Source organism: Silurus meridionalis, chromosome 4 (assembly GCF_014805685.1).
Source record: "Silurus meridionalis isolate SWU-2019-XX chromosome 4, ASM1480568v1, whole genome shotgun sequence".
In the NCBI taxonomy this organism is placed as follows: domain Eukaryota; kingdom Metazoa; phylum Chordata; class Actinopteri; order Siluriformes; family Siluridae; genus Silurus; species Silurus meridionalis.
In genome coordinates this window covers 30,124,409-30,141,003 of record NC_060887.1, presented here as the reverse complement: position 1 = coordinate 30,141,003, position 16,595 = coordinate 30,124,409, and the positions used below count along the sequence as shown (strand labels likewise).

Below are 16,595 nucleotides of genomic sequence, written 5' to 3'. Positions count from 1 at the left end.
TCAACGGGACACCAGTGGACAGTCTCCGGTACCTAGATGTTCACCTCACACAGGACCTGTCTTGGTCCTGTCACATCAACACCCTGGTGAAGAAGGCCCGGCAGCTTCTGTACCATCTGAGACGCCTAAGGGACTTTAAACTACCCTTTTTAGGTGCTAAAGACCTGCACCATTTAGAGCGTCCTGAACGGTAGCATCACTTCCCGGTTTCGGCAACAGCACCATGCAGGACAGGCGAGCCCTCCATAGAGGGATGCGTTCAGCTGAATGAACCATCCGCACCAAGCTCCCTGACCCGCAGGACATCTACACACAGCAGGCTGGGCGAGGAAGTTGTGGAGAACCTCAGCCATTCCAACAACGAACTCTTTCCTCCATTACGTTCAGGGAAGCGCTTCCGCTTCATAAAAGCAAACACAAAGTGAGGAGGAGCTTCTTCCTGCAGGCCATTTGGAGTTTAAAGCAGGAAACACCCAGCAACTAGCACCTGGACTTCTCTCTCTGTCTCACTTCTGTCGCTGCACAACCATTATTTACAATCATTCACTATTATTTGCACTGGACCTAGCCGCTCTAACTTTGGACTGGATTAGCACAGCATCACTTTATACCTTATGACTTTAAACTATTACACTTTTACATTTTTTTTTTAACTAGCACATGGACAATTTAATGACAATCACAATCATACTGGGCCACTTTAATTTGTATTTCTGTCTATATCTGTCATACATATCCATCCAGCCCTTGTATATATACATACACACATACATACAAACCTACACACACACACACACACACACACACACACACACACAGCCAAGCACCAATAATTCGCAGTTCGGAAGTCACACTTAGGAAAATTTGCGGGTTCTAACTTCATACGTAACTAACAGCAACTTGAGGATTATCTTAATATTCACGGGAATCTGCAGCGGGACTGAAATGTTCAGGAACATAAGGAATAAGATTTTAAACTATGTATTTGGTCAAATACTGTACACTATCACATTTATAAAGTGACAATGTCTAGATAAATTCACGGAGGTACCATAGGGGCTGTGGGGGTGCGTCCAAATTTCCGGGGGACCACTGTATTATATTTTTTATCCTCTATAGTCAGAATATATTTCAATATACTTTATTTATTTTTACATTATTTGACTCATTTATATATATATATATATATATATATATATATATATATATATATATATATATATATATATATATATATGTGTGTGCATATTGTATTATCTTCCATGTTTACAAGTCGGACAGTAAAAAAGCATTTCACCATATGCCATACATAATTAGAATTTGAAGTTACACTGATGTTTGTATTAGCTAAAACCTTCAATACAAAGCAGAGTGGATTAGCTTAGCTTGAGCTGCAGATGATACAAGTGATCATGTGAATCATCAAAACAGGCACGGTAACATTCATCTGGAACATTCGTTTCATTTCAGCTCACAGCACTATAGAGCATTTAGTGATGTGTTTAAAGATATGACGAGGGGTTTTTCATGATACCAAATCAAACAGAGCCTAAGATTAAAAATCCCAGCTTTGGAATTGTTTGCTGTTTGATTCGTTCTAACTGGGAGAGCAAACAGGAGATGACAGTGGGGTTTAAACTACCTTTGGAAAAAAAGGAGTAAATTTACGAGTGTGCTTCTATAGAAACAAAGCACAAATGACAATAATGGATGTTGTGTTTAGTTGTAGACTGTTTGAGTATATATATATCAGTTTAGCAACTGCTTCTATTTAAGGCAGCAAAATCAAACTGGAATCTGTAAAGCATCGCCAGGCAAATGAAAACTTGTTTTACTGGAAATGAATTAAACTTTTTTTATTTTTAACATGAACCGAAGCCTTAGTGACATTAAACCAAGTCCACCAGTTAGTAATATTAACTCAAACCTAATGCATTCTGTCAGTGAATCGCTGGAGTATACATTTATTATGAAATTGTAATGTGAGTTTATGGATTTCTTTTCTTTTTAAAAAGGTACATAAAACAGTAAATGTCTATCCTGCCATCTCACACAACCTCTGTGAACTAGAGTGATAAGTAATAAATAATTTCATTGGAAAAAACGTGTTTGTGACTGTAGCACCACCTGCTGGTGATCCTCCGCAAAAGCAAGACATTTTCCTTTCCCGCTATAACTGGAAAATTCCACATGATTTTTTTTTAACGCGAACTGAATGACTTCCTACCTTAACGAGATTAAAATTTGCTCAAGTTTTATAACACAATCTTCAGCATTTTAAACCTTAGGCATTATGCAAACCTGGACACACCCTTCAACTACTGTGTACATTCAAATATTATGGAAAAAATGTGGGGAAGGCGTGTGATATCCAAGGAAAATTTATAAGGTAATTTTCCTGGCAACCTCTCATCCACACAGCCTACCTTGAATTCCCAGTTGTTTACAAGTCAACAGACAAAAGCCCTTTTTTATTCCTTTTTGGTAAACATGTAAGGCTGATTTTCCGGGGCTCATTTTATGCGTGAGCTATAAGAAAAGACCAGGAATCACTGAGTCACATGTAATCCGGCCAGGGATAAGGTTATGAGGTACTGAAGTCAAACACATGCCCAACCAGGCTAAGTGAACGTATTACATCGACAGGCAACGATGCTGAAATGAGATTTGAGGATCATCTTCCCCAATACACTTTGATTGCATCCTGCTAGACTCGTTCTGTTTTGGTGTTCGGGTAAAAAACGAAAGAGGATGTTCTGTTGTCTGGCACCTGTCCACTTAACCACACTGAGGTACACAGAGCACAGACAAGTGCTGAAATCTCTAATGATTCAGAATTACAAATGTTTGTTATATTTAGTGCATTTAGTTTATATCTAAATGGCCGAATTTAGCTCATGCAAATACACAAGACCTGAACCACACTAGAGGACATTCAGATATAAAAATGTCTATTCTGCCTTGCATTTTTATGCTTTATTCATTTTTAAAGATCATTTCCGCTGATTATTCCATGGCATCAAGTGTATACAATCTAATACTATCCTTAATGTATTAAGGATTGTATTCCTTAATATTTTGTACAGTCAAGGTCAATAGTTTATACATACCAAAACTAAACATTTGCCACAAATCCACACATTTGACATTAACACACACTTCCGGTGTTAAGTCAATTGGGTATTCATTTTATTTCCATAACCAGTCATTTCAAAATAATAGCTAAGAGACAGATTTATTTAAGGTTTAAATTTAAAAGCAGCATTTTAGTATCAAAATTTTCCATAATTTCCAATTTTTTTTCTTACTCCTTCTGGTGTAACTCAGACATGCTTTTACTTTGTTATGGTCACTCTAAAATGTTCACTTGAAGACTTAACAGCTTTCAAGTTAGGTTTAGACCATCACTCCAGCTGTGACCATGTTTGAATGTGACCATGCTTTCTGTCTGTTGTCTTGAGATGCTTTCAATGTTTCTGAAAAATCCTCCTTCTGTCAGGACCTTTCGGTTTCGCGGCACGCTTTCGGTCGGTGGCCATCTTGGCGTTTTTTCCCACGCCTGCTTCTCCAGGAATAATTTTTTAGATAGTGATCCATCTGATTAAAGAAAATTCAAGAGGCTGGACCTGGGTACCTGCAGAACCTCTGTTCTTTGTATGCCAATCCTACTCTAACTTCCTAATTATGGATTTACACACAGTTTGTTTAAAGTTTGTTCATCCCTGGGAGTTCATTTGTGCATCTATTTAGCCACTGGATTTGTATATCTGCGTACAAATGTTTGAAAGACGCCAAAATTTAAACAACATTGTCTCAAAGCAGCTTTACACACATAATGTGGTGATAAAAAAATGAATATGTTCTTTATAAGTAAGTTTGTCCCTGATGAGGGAGCTGGTGGCGACTGTGGCAAGGAAAAACTCCCCGAGATGGCGTAAGGAAGAAACCTTGAGAGGAACCAGACTCGTCTGGGTTGCACCGAATGTCCAGATATACGATGTTGCGGGGTACAGTGATGGTGATCAGAAGCAAACTGTAGTCCTGAGTCAGTGTAGCAGACTGTTGACATTAACTACAGTCCAAATCCATCTTCAAAGCTCCTGTTCTTACTCCGGAATTTCGTGGAACCACCCAAAGCGCTGATGAGAAACCGTCCCAAGCTGCACAGAGTGGCCTCCTAACGAAGAGGACACTATTCAGAGGCAGGCCTGAACGAAGTGGGAAGATCCACGGAGGGAAGAAGGGCGGGAACAGTGGTTACTGGAACCTCAGGAGCATGTTTATCCCGACCGAGAGAGAGAGAGGTTACTATGTTCTCTATGTTTACTCAGTACTTAGTTGAAGCAAATTTGGCAGCAATTACAGCCTCAAATCATTTTGGGTTTGGCGCAACGCAGGGTCAAGCTGGATGGAGACCGTTGGTGGACAGCCACTTTCAGGTCTCTCTGGGGATGTTCAATAGGGTTCAAGTCAGGGCTCTGGCCACTGTAAAACATTCACAGTGTTGTCTCCAAGCCACTCCAATGTTGCTTTGTCTGTGCGCTTACGGTTGTTGTCATGAAGGAAGATGAACTTTTGCCCCAGTCTGAATTTTACACCTAGGCCTTCAGTGTGTCCCACCTGAATCAATCCATCACTTAATACAACTATTATGACGTCACACCTATAGAAACCATTAATATTATTCAGACACAGGATAACAGACAAGTACCTCATCCATTGAGGATGAATGTTATTACTAAAGTAAGAAACCCAATGAAAACAATTCAACAAGTCTCATGTCACCGCAGCCACAGCAAACAGACATCATCTGAAGAAGAAGCATCAATATTACGCTCAAAAAATGACCCTGGGTTTATTGTGCATTTTTGTTATACACATTACAGTTTTCTGGGGATTTAAAAGGCAAATTATGTGATTTTGTACACATTCTATGGGAAGTAAAGAAAACTCTTTGAATGAGAAGGTGTGTCCAAACTTTTGGTCTGTACTGTGTGTGTATGTATATATATACACACACACACACACACACACACACACACATGCCAAATATATACAAAAGAAGAAGACAGAAGAGGATCAGACTGTAAAAAGACGCCCCAAAATAACATAAATAAAAGTCATCTGTATACAAAACATCGATCTGCATGATGCATCTGAAAAATAAATACTGTAATAACTTCTAAACATAGAAAGAAGCGACAGGAATTGTGGCCACCTGAATGCAGACAGTGGACACACGTATACTCGCACACCATCTTGAATGTCAAAGAGCATGTTGTGTCTCTCTCAGCTGTCGGCTTGACAAGACGGGATCAGGTGATGCTTTATTTTTCTCTCTTATGCAATGAGAGAGTTGTGCCCAACATGCCACAGGCAACCCTGGTGACTTGTAGAGGCTTCCTGAGGCATGAGTGGAGGGAGTGTCAGGGGAAGTCACCTAAAACCACAGACACATCAGCCTTTAAAGCTTGCAGCTTAACACCAATAATTGAAAGAGACAGCTGAGTAGAGTTCACATCTGAGATTTAATACTGTAGAATTATCTACAGCAGACTGATGACTCACACGTCTGTTATTAAACTGGCAGCAGTGATAAAGAAATTCTGTGAATTCACAGACAGAGCTTGGTTATTAGTTTGCAAAGAGAATTCTTTTTATTCTTTCTTTTTTTTAGTAACTCTATACCATTCTCCTGCTACTCAACCAACAAGAACAGGCAGGCTTCAACTTTATATCATCTTTATCTATTTATATACAATGGATATAAAAGCCACACTGGTTAAAACGGCAGGCATTTGTGAAATTATAAGTGAAATGTATTATTTTTCCATAAAATCCTTCTTATTGCAAATGTTTTTTCCCCTATATTCTATTGCATGCTTTTGATTGTTTTTTTTTAGTTCACTTTCAAACATTGCGAATGCACATTAAGTCTGAAGAGACATCCACAGGCTGTGTTAGTTATTGACTATGCATATCTCCTAATGATGTAAGAGCTATTAATACTATCGAATACACAATAAAATATACTAAAACAAATCGAAATACTGTATACACTTTTTTTTTTTATGAAGTAATAAAATTATAAAAATGTATAATAAAAAATAAAAAATATTTACAAAACGCATTTGCCCGAGTCTAGTGCGCATCATGTAGACTCGTTACAGTCGACGACTAGCTAGGGGCAGCTCTCCTCCGCCTTGCATTTTTTATCACTTTAAGGAAATGTTCGTATGCGCGAAAGTTCGGAAAGTGAATGTTCGTAAAGTGGGGAACGTCGTTATATTGATTTTTCAATATCACAAAAACCTACTATTTTAACAGGGGTGTGTATATGTTTTAATATCTACTGTATCAGACCACTGTACCTACTATATCTAATGTTTCAGTCTCACTTGAAGTGTGAATTGTGGGCAGGGCTTACTAATTTATATTGAAAGTGTAACCAGCCAAATCTTTAGTGTGCTTTAGCTCCATCTTGAATCTATTCTCTTCTGGTAAGGTAGGATTCTGACTTTGGTATATCTACTTAACTCAGTTGATTCTAGAGTGTTGGGCGACGCTTATTAGTTCTCTCAGGTGATTAATCAAGGGTACAGACACAGATTCTCATCCACAGAACAGAGGTTACATTACCATTAACCTCATCTACCCTCCTCTGTTGTCTCAATCTTAAACAGTGGTGGTAGGTGGGCTCTGGAATTGCCAGTCCACTATAAGGAAAGCTCACTTTATCACAGCCTTAGCTTCCCTCTATGCCTTCGACTTTCTGGCACTCAATGAGACCCGGATATCCCCATGGAACACAGCTACACCAGCAGCTCTGTCTTCTGCATATGCTTTCTCTTACTCGCCAAGAGAAACCGGTAGAGGTGGTGGTACGGGTTTACTGTTGTCACGGAGATGGTGTTTCACACCTCTATCTTTGTCTCATCTGACCATGTTTTCTTTTGATTTCTATGCAGTTTCAGTTACCTCTCCAATCAACCTCTTAATCATTGTCATCTACCGCCCTCCTGGTCCCATTGGAGACATCCTAAAAGAGATGGATGCACTCCTCAGTTCTTTCTCTTCTGACAGCACCCCTCTGGCAGTTCTTGGTGACTTCGACCTCCCATCTGACAAACTTCAGTCATCTTGCCGACCCTGACTCCTTTTTCTCTCTACCCCTGGACTTTTCCAGTGACACTTTCCTCTCATTAACCATAGACCTCCTCTGCCCCCAACCACTAAACCAAAGAACACTTCTTGTCCCACCCCCTTGCTATCAGAAGTTTTGCAATTGGTGAGAACTCAAATCAGCAGAGAGGAAGTGGAAAAAAATTGCAACTTGACGCAGACTTCGCATCTTACTGTGCAATCCTGACCAAATTTTCTTCGGATGTGACTTCTGCTAAAGGAAAAGGCCTCGTAAGCTCCACAACATCTTTTCACTACTCAACCCCCCTGCTCCATCCTCCCTAGCTGCTGAAGACGTTGGCTCCTTCTATGATAGAAAGATTAAGGAAATCTGCCAGACCCTCACTTCCTCCCCAACAATGTTTAGACTACACAGCCAGGAATCCCCTACTCCTTCATTGTCAAGCTTCTCGACCATACTAGAAGATGAGATACTGTCATCAAATCTTGCAATCCCACTACCTGCCCTCTGGATCCAATTACCAATTCATGAAGGACACTTCAACTCACAAGACCTCCTGCCATTCATCTCCACAATCATCAATAGGTCCTTAACATCTGGCCATGTGCCAACTACCTTCAAGCAAGTGCTCACTGCTCTGGATCTATCAGACATCAACAACTACAGACCAGTATCACTTCTCTCCTTTTTTTCTGAATCTCTGGAACATCAAGGTCTCCGAATAACTCTTCATAACTCTTCGCTTTCCCCTTGAGCCACTACTCTAAACCTTGGGATAACTCAGCACATGTTGCTAATGTGGCTCGTTCTTGCCGATTTCCGCTCTACAACAACCAAAGGATTCTACCATTTCTGTCCACACAGTCTGCCTAGGCGCATGTTCAGTCAATTGTCATTTTAAGGCTGCATCCACTGCAAATGATCCAAAACGCAGCTGCGTGACTTCAACCTGCCCAAGTTCTCCCACACCACCCCACTGCTGCGCTCCCTCCACTGGCTTCCATTAGCTGCACGTATCAGATTCAAAACACTGATGCTTGCCTACAAGGCAAAAAAAATGGAACAGCACCCTCTTTTGCTCAGAGACCTCATCACACCTCGCACTGCACCATGCTGTCTGAGATCCTCCAGCACTGCGCGACTGGTACCACCTTCTCTCAGGAGGAGAGGTAAGTATACTTTGAGGCTCTTTTCTGTTCTGGCACCGAGGCTTCCCCTAGATGTCTGAAGTGCTACAAATTCCCATCTTTAAGCGAACTGAAGACCTTCCTTTTTCTGAAACACTTAAACTAACACTTTCAAAATTTGCTTTGTTAAAAATAAATAAATAAAACAAATAAAAACCTCTCAACAGAGTTGTAGGCTGATTTATCTTAAGTTGTAATCTAGCAGTACCAGTGTTGATTTATTCATTGATAGAGACTCACAGCACTTTTGTATGTCGCTCTGGCGTCTGCTAAAAGTAGCAAACAGTGTTGGGCAGTAACGCGTTACTAGTAACAACGTTACTTTTTACAGTAACTAATACTGTAACGCGTTACTTTTTTAAATAAAGTAACTTCGTTACCGTTACCGTATGGTGCGCAACCCGCTACTTTTTTAAATGAATGAATTTCGGCTGAAGTGTAGACCACAGTCTAACCTGTTTACAGAAGAGACGCATTGTAGGATTGGTGGATGAACCACTGTATACACGAAGAAGACGCGCTGTGGGCGTGTCTCCGTTTAATCAGGTCTGTGCGGCAGTAATGGCGAGTCGAGGCGAGAGCAAGACGAGTTTCTCAAAGTGAAAATATGCTCATTATTTCACTTTAGTTGAGCATAAAAAAAAAAAACTTTTTAGTCAAATGTAAGCTGTGTGTTTCTGGTTCGAAGGTCGTATCTACTGCGATAGCAGCACCTCCAGAAACTCCATGCCTCGACGAAGCTAGAAGCTAAAAGCTAACCCGGTGTTATGTTGTACATTGTTTATAGTTTTCATACTTAAGCTGTGAAAGGAACATTTTTAAGGGCTCAACACAACAGCTTTTATGATGCAGAAGCCACTTTAGTTTTTGATTGTGAATATATTATTCAGCTTGTTTTGTTATTTATTTCAGAAATCCTTGTGATATATTCAGTTTGTGCTGCTCTGACTTTAATAAAATAGTGTTTAAAAATGACTTTATGTTTAAGTCAGTTTTGTGTTTGTGTAGACCATAATGCATAAAAGGGCATTAATGGGAACATTAAAGAAGGTTCTTTAAAAAAGTAACTAAAAAGTTAAACAGTAACGCATTACTTTTTGATATAAGTAATCAACAAAATAATTAAGTTACATTTTTGAATGAAGTAACAAGTAACTATAACTAGTTACTATTTTTTTAGTAACCAGCACAACACTGGTAGCAAATATAAAATGCAATGTATCTATTTTAGATTTGCACAGCAATGGCTAAAATATTTAAATGCTCAACAGGAACCAGAGCAGTTAGTTATTTTCTCAAGTAACTGAGGAGAGGACACACAAAAAAAACTATAAATATATGATTAATTATACAACCGGACTATATTACAATAATATATCTTAAGTCAGAGGTCAGTTTCTTATTAAAATCCCCGATAGTACGGTTATTAAACGAGTTGTACTGAGATCTACAACTCAATCTGTTATAAGCTTGGATATACATACACATGTACACACATACACACACACACCTACCCAATCCATACACACACCCACACCAACTTAAGCACACCCACATACACACCCACATATGCACACAAGACGGAAGGTCAGTCGATATGCACAGCTCTGCAAAATGCAGGCAGCAACTCGACACCGCGACCTAAAATATGATATGGACAGAAAAGCGGAGCTCAGTTTAGCTTTGAATTTTGAAAAACGAATCATGCTGTGCAAGATTCAAACACTGTCTTTTACCGTCAACCTAAAAAAAAATACTAACACGTGTGTAAAAAAAACAAGCTGTATAAACAATATAAAATAAAAAAAAAAAGAACAATATGCGGCAATTTTTTCATGAAAAATTGATTTTCTCAAAGCGTCAAACAGATTTTCCTCCGCATCACTGCTGCAGCTTTTATAACCCCTGAGAGCCTATTACAATCTGCATCATCGTAAATCTATTCATTGTGGCCAATAAACAAGATCATCAGCCTAAATGATGAAAAAAAACCAGACGGTTCAAGCAGTGAAGGAAACACTTCTCTCAGTGCAGGCAATAGCAGTCCCTACAGACAGCAGCACCACGGTGACAATGTTATCTCGTGTCAAAGCACGAGTTACTGATTCACGAGTCACTGCATCTAATAGTACATCGATAGCAAGCATGTAGGCTTTTGTTTATTCATTAAGCAACAAACACATCTTTCATTCCAGGAGTTTTTATTTGAACTTCACAAACCATAGTCCTGCTAAGGAAGGTTGCAAGACACTGGACAAAATAATCCCAAAAGAAAGCAGTTCACTTTCTCATTTTAAATAAAAATCATTCTTTACCTTCACTAAGCCCATTTATAAATCTATAAATCCAAATGAGATTCACATCAACCAAGTGAATCTTTTCATTAGAAGCTAATCAGCATTAGATTCGAAAACTTGTTTGTAATCTACTGCGCCAGAGACACTAAAAACTCTATCCACCAATAGCCATTGAGCAAAATGTAGATTAATAAAAATTATTCATCCATACTAGATATGGCATGACCCTGTTATGAACACGAACAAATGAGTCAGCTGTTTCTCGTGTCCGGACCAAAAGAGACTAAAGATGGGAGACGCCACCTGATATCCACAACCCCCATCTCCATTCAAGCTTCACAGAAGGGCATCAGCTCCACGGAAACCACTACCATCAACCCCTTTCCAAGGGTACTCTACAAGATCGGGCTTTGTTTTGCTTCATGAAGGCGACTGTCCAAGCACAAATAAAAGAGAACTTTAATTGGGGGTCATAATTAGACAAATAACAAACCATTTCTGAATCTGCGTTTGTGTAAGTATATAGATGTAAGAACAGCATTAATGGGTCGGTTAAATAATTAGTCAGTAGAAGGTCCTTATAAGAATATTAAGACAAATTGTGTGTGGGTGTGTGTGCATGTCTTTTTCTGTTTAAACTATTGATTTATGCACAGAAGGTATACTCCAGGAAGAGGGTAGAGATCTATTGACCTGGAATAATGAGCTTCAGTGCTTCATCCTGTGACTGTATAAATCCCTGCCCCCCTAAACCACCAAAACCAAATCAAACCACCCTGTGTGAAATGGCCATACAGCTCCATTTATGGAGAGATTTCGTTCTTGGGTACTAAATATTACTCAATGCCAATAATAATTATTTAGCTTCATTCACACATCTACTGTATTGTTCTGATCAATAACTCTGGTGAGCTAAAAGTAGACCTGTACTTGAGGATATCCAGAAAGCATGCATGAACATTTAAGTAATAAAAGGCTGTTGGGCAAATATTTGTTTCTGTGTTCCACAGATTCTTTGCCAGTTTGAGAGGTATACATCAGGTCCATATATAGAACAGTAGTGGTGTAACGGTACACATATTCGTACCAGGATTTTTCGGTCCGGTGCACATGTTTACACATATTATTATTGTTAAAGTTGAAAACATATAAAAACAATGGCAGAGGTATAAAAAAGAAACTAGAGTTAGCGCAGTGTGTGGCTACTCACTCTGTACCGGAAATAAGATTTATTTTGCGTATGCATGAAAACACTAAAGAATCCATAACTTCCACATATCGAGGAACACAAGGATGGAAGCAATAAAGACATTTGTTAAAGTATGTTGAAATACACTATACTGCCAAAAGTATTGGGTCACCTGGTCATAAGTTTGGTATGTGATTTTTAAGCATTGCATTCCACATTTAGTCCCAATTAGCACTTATAATAACCTCCACTCTTCTGGGAAGATGTTTTACTAGATTTTGGAGTGTGCTTATGGATATTTGTGTTCATCAGCCACAAGGGTGTTACGAAAGTGATGTAGGTGAGGAGGTGCAGTCAGCGTTCACATTCATCCCAAAGGTGTTCAGTAGGGATGAGATCAGAGCTCTATAGCAGGCCACTCAAGATCTTCCACTCCAAAGCATGTACCATCAACCAGATCTTTATGGAGCTCACTTTGTGCACAGGGGCATTGCCATGCTGGAACAGGTTTGAGTTTCCAAGTTCAAGTAATGCAAAATTGTATTATACACTCAGTACAACTGAGTGCCTCCAGCTTTGTGGTAACAGTTTGGAAAATAACCACATATAGCAGGAAAGATCAGGTGACCCAATAATTTTGGCAATATAGTGTAAGTAGAACAGTTAAGTAGATCTTTAGAAAATGTAATGTTAAATATAAAACACACACACACACACACACACACACACACACACACACACACACACACACAATGGGGTCTAACAAATTTAAACTATTTAATTTCATTTTCCATTTATTTAATTTAATTTTATAAAATAAAGATTTAATTGATTACTCAATTTAATCAATATAATAAAAAATGTATTGCATTAATTTGATATATACTTATATATATCATATATATATATATATAATTTTTAACATTTTTGGCATTTTATTTAAAATTGTTTTAAACATGTAAACTGTTCAATTGTTGACAATCACAAATGTTAATAATGATAAACTGCGTTAATAAAAAAAACCACAAGCAGTTTTATGTTTGCCATTTCTTCCCTCTAACTGTACCCAAAAAGAACCGAACCGCGACTTAAAAACCAAAGTACGTGCTGAACCGTGAACTTTGTGTACCGCTACACCCCTATAGAACAGTACTGAGGAAAACTGTGACTGGCTGAGGCTGAAATAGCCTGCAATTCTTATGGGATTTTTTGTGAGTCCCTGGAAGAGTTGCTGCTCTCCTGGTAACACTAACTGCTGTTTTAAATGTCCTCCATTTGGATATAATGGCTTGGTAAAAACACTGTGGTGTACAAGTGTCTTACCCAATCATTTGTAGAATTTAGCAGACAGACATTTTTTATATAACCCTTTTTTCGGCCATTATTTTTTCGACTATTTATTTCATAGTGGCATTATGGCTTTGACCTGTAATTGCTCCACTGGTTGCATATGTACAATATGTCTGATGTTCAATTTCAATAAAGATTTGAAAGCATTGAAAAATTGGACCACAAAAACAACCCATCGGTCCCCATCACTGCACTTACATAAAGCCTCACAATCCTTCCTAATTTGATGCCCAAAACGGAATCTTATCTTTTCCAAACATGTTTGCTTAACAAACTAAGCCTATCTACACATAATTGTAAGTAAAACAACAGACAATTGCAAATTTATCCTACAAAAACAAAACAATGTGATATGATTTTTTTTAGCTGTATTGATACAATAGTGGGTAATTGCATATATAACATCCCATTGAAAAAAATCTGACTTGAGACTTTTATCTCAACATGTTGAAGCACCTGCTCGGTACAACAATAACAACAACAAAAAAACCCGACGTGCACGTCAATCGTTTTGTCGACAGAACCCAAATTACTCCTGGAGACGTTGTGTTGCTCTCAATCAAATCTGGTTCTGAAGGTCACCTTGTTCATGTTGTTTTGTGAAAACAGAGCTTAAATCTATCACCAAGTTTCTCACAACAAGTTTAGTAGGATGGGCATGACGAATACGAGTGTAGTTATTGACTTCAATTTAAACACATTATAATGGTACAATGTGCAAAACACATTCGAGGTGTAGTCCATAGGAATGTCTGCAATTGTTTTTATAGCCATGTGTCAAAGCCTAAAAAAAGAAATGGTGGAAACTGGTCAGGGCTGTAGCTCTTGAAATGTTAGCTTGTTCAACCTTTTTGCATTGATTTCAAGCCAAACAAATACAGAATATTCGTTCTTTTCCCAGTTGATAATTAGTATTAATTAGGTGGTAATTTGCTGTGAACAAATGTGACAGCGACAGTTACATCAGGTGATTACACGGAGTAAAACACCCCTGAGGTTTGCTATTTATTTTGAGCTAATAGTCACGTCATATGCCATGAATCGAAAGTACATATAAAATTCATGGATCATGGGTGTATTTTATTTTCCCCCAAAAAAAGGTTTTCTGTGGTAAAACTGAAAGTTTACCTGAATCACAAAAAGCAGCTGCCCTCATGAGATCATTTACTGTAAGATTTCAAGCTATTGACCCATTTCCGATTATTTAATTTTAACATCACGTCCAGTTTATTGTTCGCCCTCATTTTTTTTCCATCATTTGCTTTACTTTAAACTTCATCCTCCCTCATGAGTGCATTATCAAATTAACATTAGTCTGGAATTACACTACCTTTCCTGAAACATCAGATATTTTCAATAGTCTAATTGCTTAAACCTAAAGGATAAATTACAATTACCCTGTAAAAGTCCCCACATATCTGAAAAGGGCGGAAAAGGTGGTGAGACGGTAACCCCATACTGAGCACTCTACCACCACCTGAAAAGGAAAAAACACATCAGTCACAGCATCTCCTTTTTTCTTACACGGAAGCAGATATTAAGCTTAGATTACGCTCACCCATCAAGATTTATCACATTCATTGTAATGCACTGACATAATCCACAAACGAACCCTGGTCAAAGAAGTTTACTGTCTTTGAAGAAAAAAAAAACGGTAACAGAATCCACCCCTGACACTAACACACAAGACTAAAAGCTTTGGAAGTCCTTTAAGAGGACTTTAAGAGTCCAGCAACTTGATTAGATGAATCATTATTAATAATGGACACTAAGCTAAGCCTAAAAGCTGAATTAAAGACTATCGGTCCACAGATCATAAGATAAGCTTACACTTGCTGGCTGATGTTACTTTAACAGACAGTATGTGCAATAAAAAGGAAAAGAGAGAGAGAAAGAAAAAGAGAAAGAGAGAGAGACTCCAACATATCCATCATGCAGTCTAGACAGAACATACCTAAAGATGGTAACCAATATTTCATTTCAGTGTTAATGAGCCTTTTAGGTTATTATCAGAACTTCACAATTTCCCAGAATTGCATAATCACCTATCCACTTAAGCTTCGGATTTAAAAATGTACACACCGCTTTCCTCCTCGTTTCAGTTTAATACTAATCCGACAAAAACCCACACCAATGTATTCTAATGTTAAGAAATGATAGAGGAAGCAGGGAGGACGTGCAGCAGCTTGCCCAGCTTCAGCTCTCCTGGTGGCCTTTGGATGATATTCTTCTCTTCAAATGTCGGATGCAAAATGTCAACAACAAAAAAAACCAAGAAAACCCACCAAATGTTTGCCAACAGCAAAATCAATCCAGCATTAAGTAATCCACCAATTCATCTGTGGAAGTTTTTGTGCCCCTTAGCAAGATCATAAAATGATTTAATAATATGAATACAAACCCAAGCAGCAAATGAGTAAAGCTTATGAATGCATGGGAAATGATGTGGAACTCATAGTTATTATTTATCCTCTGCTTGGAGTAGAGGTGTGAGCTGTCTCTCTGAGCTCAGATCCATGATGATAACGGTAAAGCCGGCGTGATTCCTCACCTGCAGATTTGTCCAGATTTGAGTGAATGTATGAAGTGTATGAAGACAAGCTCACCGTATTTGTTCGGCTCTCTGCTGTACTGGAGGATAGGGACAGCTTCTGGCTCGCCTAAATCTCTCTCACCTCCAAACCCAGGTGAGAGCTCCTGCTTATTATCGTGATGATTAAGCCGCTGCTGCTCCTCGCTCTCAGCGCACGGAGAAACCGGCAGGACCACGAACCTCTCGGTCATGTTTACGCGCGTTTTTTAATTTTTTATTATTGTTGTTATTATTATTTACGGGTCGGATGGCGCTCGGCGTGGAGCTCGCAGGCGGACCGGGTGTCGTAGCCCGACCACCGCGCTCATAACACGGAGTACGCGAGAGAGAGAGAGACAGCAACCTACGCGCGCCCCCCGGCGATCCACGCCGCGGTGGGCGTGGCCAAACCCTGATTGGTGGAGAGGCGCGCGAGCCGCGTGTCTGTCACAGATCAGTGCGAACGTCACTGTCCCTGAGCAAAGCGCCTTCTGACGTAAGCCGGAGACTCTCATGCCTTACAGCAATGCAACATACAACATCAAACCTATATTTTATATATATATATATATATATATATATATATATATATATATATATATATATATATATATATATATATAAATAATAGACCAGTAGTAGAGTAGTAGTAGTAGTGTTAGTAGGAGTTGTTTTTAGTAGTATTTAATCTCATCTATCAAATATACTTCTCACTTTTGTCTAGAAAAAATTCTCTTTAATGTGTATTATTAGTACTATTATATAGTAGTGGTGGTAGTAGTAGTATTTAGTATTGGAATTATTTATTAAATATACACTTTAATTTGTTTCAAGACTTCTTTTAGATATATAATTT

General features: G+C 38.7%; 1 protein-coding gene across 4 annotated transcripts in view; it reads right to left on the bottom strand.

Moving 5' to 3' along the window:
• The window catches only part of slc12a7b (solute carrier family 12 member 7b), a 76,707-nt gene extending 60,562 nt beyond the window's left edge, over nt 1-16,145 (bottom strand). For 2 of the 4 annotated variants that reach the window (XM_046846042.1, XM_046846043.1), the window contains exon 1: nt 15,774-16,143. In XM_046846042.1, the coding sequence (XP_046701998.1) occupies nt 15,774-15,951 (178 nt within the window). In that variant the 5' untranslated portion in view covers nt 15,952-16,143. Of the gene's footprint in view, nt 1-15,773 lie in introns of all 4 variants that reach the window. The other 2 variants (XM_046846038.1, XM_046846039.1) reach the window with 2 other exon arrangements.
• Between the last annotated feature and the right edge of the window lie 450 nt (nt 16,146-16,595).